Source organism: Drosophila kikkawai, chromosome 3L (assembly GCF_030179895.1).
Source record: "Drosophila kikkawai strain 14028-0561.14 chromosome 3L, DkikHiC1v2, whole genome shotgun sequence".
Lineage (NCBI taxonomy): Eukaryota > Metazoa > Arthropoda > Insecta > Diptera > Drosophilidae > Drosophila > Drosophila kikkawai.
In genome coordinates this window covers 4,357,072-4,362,183 of record NC_091730.1, presented here as the reverse complement: position 1 = coordinate 4,362,183, position 5,112 = coordinate 4,357,072, and the positions used below count along the sequence as shown (strand labels likewise).

General features: G+C 41.1%; 1 protein-coding gene across 1 annotated transcript; it reads right to left on the bottom strand.

Annotated features, from left to right (window-relative positions):
* Positions 1-3,973: 3,973 nt before the first annotated feature.
* Positions 3,974-4,862, bottom strand: LOC108079729 (ubiquitin-conjugating enzyme E2 S-like). The gene has a single exon (XM_017174140.3). The coding sequence runs from the start codon at positions 4,799-4,801 to the stop codon at positions 4,211-4,213; it is 591 nt and encodes a 196-aa protein (XP_017029629.1). The 5' UTR covers positions 4,802-4,862; the 3' UTR covers positions 3,974-4,210.
* Between the last annotated feature and the right edge of the window lie 250 nt (positions 4,863-5,112).

The window sequence follows — 5,112 nt, the reverse complement described above, 5'->3', positions numbered from 1 at the left end:
CCGAAAGTCTGGCCCCGGCTAATTTGTCTGCGTTTCTACGTATATTGTTTTGTTTTCTGTTTTTTTTTCGACTGCTGCGTGGGCTGCTAAATAAGTGCAGCAAATTATATGGAGACAAGTGCCAGAAGAGCATAAGATGGCCGGAAATCGAGAAGAGGAGAGGATATAACAGCGTGGGCTGGCGATCAAGAGGATTCAAATCGGTGGTTAATCTGTGACTATCAAAATAAACAAAGCCGGCAAGGAAAGGGAAGGAGTCTGTAATTTAACGCAAAATAATTTTGTTTTATGGGGTTTGTGAATAAGAAATTTTTAAGAAAATATTCCCTAATAAATTTAGAAGAAGAAATTGGAAAGAAAAAATATCCCCCAAGGTTTTTCTTACTATTTCTAAGCTAACTTTATCTTCAACTTGAATTTAACACTTAAAAAACTCATCTTACCCCATGAAACTATAAGCTTATCCTCGCTTGACATTTTTTCAACCAAAAACCGCTACTCCCCTGATCGGTTATCTATAATCTGTGACTATATATAAGGACAACACTTCCGCCCCCCAGCACTATATATCATTGGTACAGCCCCCCCACTCCAACTCTGAGCATCTTAACATTCTCATCTCTGATCGCAGATTGCATCACTTTTTCCGCCCAATATAAATGTGAGGCTTGTCTTGCCTTTTAATGCTGGAATTAACCTCGGGTCCCGGGTCGGGCCTAAGACTTATATGGCCGGCCAGAGAGCGAGCATACATATATCCGCCTGACATAAAAATAAGGCTGCCAAGACCGCAGGCCAAGATGTGCCATTTGTGTGCTTCTGTGACTGTGACTCCGACTGCCACCCACAAATATTTGACTTCTCACCTACAATAAATAAAACAATAAACCGCCGTGCTGGTGGTGGTGTTCACCTGGCCAGAGACAAATGCAAAACAGCAAAGAGTAAAAATACAACAAAAAAACAAAAAAAGAGTAAACATTGCATATTCAATAAATTTCTTGTTTGTTTTAACAATATTTGAGATCTTTATCGCATATCGAAAAGCAATTCATACACACACACTGCCCCATTGTTGGTGGTGTCTTGTTGCACATTTGCATGCGCCAGTGGGTGAAACTAGCTAAGAAACGCTTGTCACGCTTGGCTAAAAATGGTAAAAATGACAAATGTTTCACAGCAGCGGCCAAAAAAGTGCACAGAAAACATGGGAGGAAAAAAGTCGCAAAAAAAAAAAACGTTCAATTTCTTGGCTGCAGAACATGACAAGCATGAAACTATCGTAGCATTAAATAAAATATGTAAAATAATAACAAAGACACACACACACACGCGAAGACAAAACAAAAGACTTAGGCAACGAACTGGCTGCCGATGAAAAACCCGAGGTAAGAGTGGGTTAACAGTCCAGGCCAAGCGAATATTCAGCATCATTATTAGCAGCAATTTGTGTCTTTTATTGCCCCGAAATTGTCCAGCGTCCAATAATAATGTTAATACTTCTCATAATAATACACCAATGAAGGCTTATTTTTTGTCTGCGGTTTGTTTGTTTATACGGCCGCCAGCATTCAAAGTCCATTATTGAAAAGTCCCGGAAAAACTCCGAAAAATATTGATGTTAAAACAAACAAATGGGGGGATGTAACGAAGAAGGGAATACTCTTGGTGGGGGAATATTTTATATTTTACCAGGAAAAATACAATTAATTATATTCTATGGATTTTAAACTCAATAAAAAAATTACGAAAATTATACTAAGGTATAAAGGAATTTTTTAAATGCCTTAAAACCTTAAGAATACTACTCTTTTCTGATATAATTTGTTAAAAATTACATAAAACCTTTAAAATAAATTATAAAAATATTATTTCTAGTTTTAAATTCCCTTTAAATATTTAAACTTCCCCCACAAATATTTAAATACAGTTTCCCAAACCTCCCAGAACATCTTTTATAGACTTTCCAAGCACCCCTGATACCCCCATAAGAGTATCCTCGCATCTGCAAAGAGACGACGCCTGATAATTTAGCATACTTACGGCTCTGCGATTGCCTGCAATTTGTTTTGGGCACCACCTACTACTCCAGAGCTGGGTCTTTGGATGCCTCAGATGCCTCCGCTGCTCTCCGCCCGGTGAGAGGTCGTAGAAACCCCCCTTTTGTGGCTGGGTTTTTGTCTTAAAGTTGGCCATAAAAATCAAAGTGGGCTGGCTGGCGATTTACTCAGTGGTTGCGGCTGTATGTTGTTGATGTCTTCATTATAATTTCTATATGCTCAGTTCGCGGCTGATATGTGGACGAGGCTTCCTTTCCATTCGTGGAACAATTTCACTGGCCAAAAAGCGTGGGTCGGCGATGACGCCGCCGGAGTGGAAAATTGGTTAGGCGAAGGGCAACTCGGGGCGGTTTCTGTTTTTTTTTAGATTACCCCGAACCTGCGGGCTCGTCATTTTTCTTGGGATTAAGACATTTTATATTTTTTGGCAATTGGCCACAGTTGGGACGGGTTGAGGCAGAGGTTAATTTAGTATAAGAAAGCACTGCAGGAAAAATATCTAAATTAATATATTTAAAGGGGAAATAAGCAATAAAATTAATGGGATATAATAGAACCCTAAAGAAAGTTTAAAAAATAATTTTTAAATACTTTAAAAAAGGGAAAATATTTCCTAAAAATAATGGGATGAATAAGAACCAAAGATAAACTTCAAAATATAATTTAAAATTTCTTTTTAAAAGCTTATTTGAAATTTAAATAAAGTCCAGTAAAACCTTCACAAACTACCTATGCTTCCACCTTGTTCACACTTTAATTAAATTTCCCTTTACTAATTGTTTTAAATGTCTCAATTTATTTATAGTTTTAAATGGCAGTGTAACCGGCGATTATCCCCTTTCGCTTTGTATGTCAACCGGGGTTTCCTGTCGCCTTCCCCCCTTTCAGCTGCCTGCTCTACCTCCTCTTCCGCCGCCTTGAGTGACCCATTATCCCATGTGTGAACCAGTCTTTCCCCAGAGATACCCCAGGACCAGGTCCTGGTCCCCCCATCTAATTATCGGCATTTGCTTAACAAGCTGCCCGTCTGCGGCGATAATGCAGAATGCTCTTGTTTTTTGCCAAGAAGGCGCCATCTCCCTGGCATGGAAATTAAAGGCCAGAACGAACGCAAGACAGGCTGCAAAATTGGTCAAGAAGAAAAAAAAAACTCAGACCAGTTCGGCAGAGTTTAAAAAGCAATCAACACGTGATTATAATGATGCGGCATGCGGCGGGTATCGTTTATGTGCTTAACCAGCTGGTTAGGCTGCTGCCCGTCTTACACATAATTGGCAGGGGGTAACGAGGGGCTAAGGAGACCCCCACCTCCCTCCCTGTTCGATTAAGGGGGACGCATTCATTGCATTTTAGTTGAGGCGACTTGTCGCTGACAGTAATTTGCCCGAGTGGAAAACTCGTTTGCACCGGGGGGACTCTAGTTGATAATTTAATTTGCATAGTGCCAATTTATGCTGCACTCGTGATGGACATGGGGCAGCCATGGGTTAAGCAGGCACAGTAGTGCCAGTAGTAGTATATACCCTCCCCACAGCCCCCTTATCATATCATTTGCATCTACACTCGTGTTTATTTCTGCACCATTTGTGTTCGACGATCGTTATCTGCATCCGTTTAAAGCGCTGCCATTTTTTGCCATTTTTTTATATATATTTTTTTCGCAGAGCTGCTGCTCTTGTTCGACAATTTGTAGCAAGTGGTTACCATGTTCATGGGAATATGGTTTTGCATATACCGGGATATATGTGTATATATGGTACGAGAGTGCGGTCTAGCCTCCGACATGTGTTTGTTTATATTGCGGCTGCTGTTCACTCGGCCAATGTTGCTGGAAATGCCACCCAGTGGGCCACAGATACTTTTACTAGAGTCCAGGTAGAGATGCTTAAAATGTAATTTAAAGTAAGGATAAATTAGGAGAAGGATAAGCTAGCGGGCTTTAATAAATTCATCATTTTAGTTATTCTTTTTGGAATGTTCTATAATTTTTTAAACATTATAAACTTTATATAATCGGAATTAAAATTGTACAGTATAGAATTATACTCCCTTTTCAACTTAATTCACTCAACACCTTTGTATTTATATCTATCTCTTCATGTAGTCCTGCTCCTGATCCCGCTTTTATTATTATTATTTACTACCCATTCTCAAAGCCTCTTCAGCGCTCGCTTCTTCTCCTTGAGCAGCTTCTCCTTGAGTGTGTCCTTCATCTTCTGCTCCTGCAACTCTGCTGGCTTGGCCTCTCCAGCATATACCGACTTGGCATGAATCTCTGTCATCATGCGTGCCCGCTTCGAGTAGTCTTCGTATTGCTCCAGAAGCATCTGGCCAGCCTCTGCATTTAGGGCTGACTCTGGATTGGGAGCAATCAGCAGGCACTTGATGGTGATCAGTATATGCTTAATGCCCAGATCCGGCTTCCAGTCCTTTTTCAATGTATTCACACAAATCTCCCCGGTGAGGGAGACATTCGGGTGAAAGATTTTGGTAAGGAAAATTGCCTTTGGCGGAGTGCTGGGAAAATCATTGTTTAGGGTTAGTTTGATGCGGAAAATACCACCGGCATAGGGTGTGCCAATGGGTCCTTCAATAAGAGCCTGGATATCCAAGGCATCGCGTTCGTTGATGAGGAGCTTTATGCCCTCCGGCGACTCCGTCTGCATGTCCTGCAGCTCCCGCATTACCTGGCGGATGACCTGCGGCGACAGGCTGTCATTAAGTAGGGTTATTGAGCTCATGACTACGAGATGGGTTTTGATTTGTTTTGTTTTCGAAATTAAATTTAATGCCTAGCCTACGCTAATGTTATTTTCTTTTTCTGAAAAAAATCCAATCGTTCAGCACTGACTTTAAGCTGAGGAAAAAGTTAGGCCATAAAATCAGCGGCTTTATCCCGCCAGCTGACACGCAAACACTGTGTGTCTTGGGCCTTGCCTTGCCAAGGTGGCCACACTTTGATGGCACTTTTTTAATTAGTGGCCCCCGGGCTGATCCCGCCAAACAAACTGTCGTTTCTATGGCTTTTCCAAGACAGCCCCGAAGCATCGCG

What these genes read in the sequence shown, in the direction of transcription:
- LOC108079729 (XM_017174140.3), bottom strand. Translation starts at nt 4,801, where the DNA reads ATGAGCTCAATAACCCTACTTAATGACAGCCTGTCGCCGCAGGTCATC.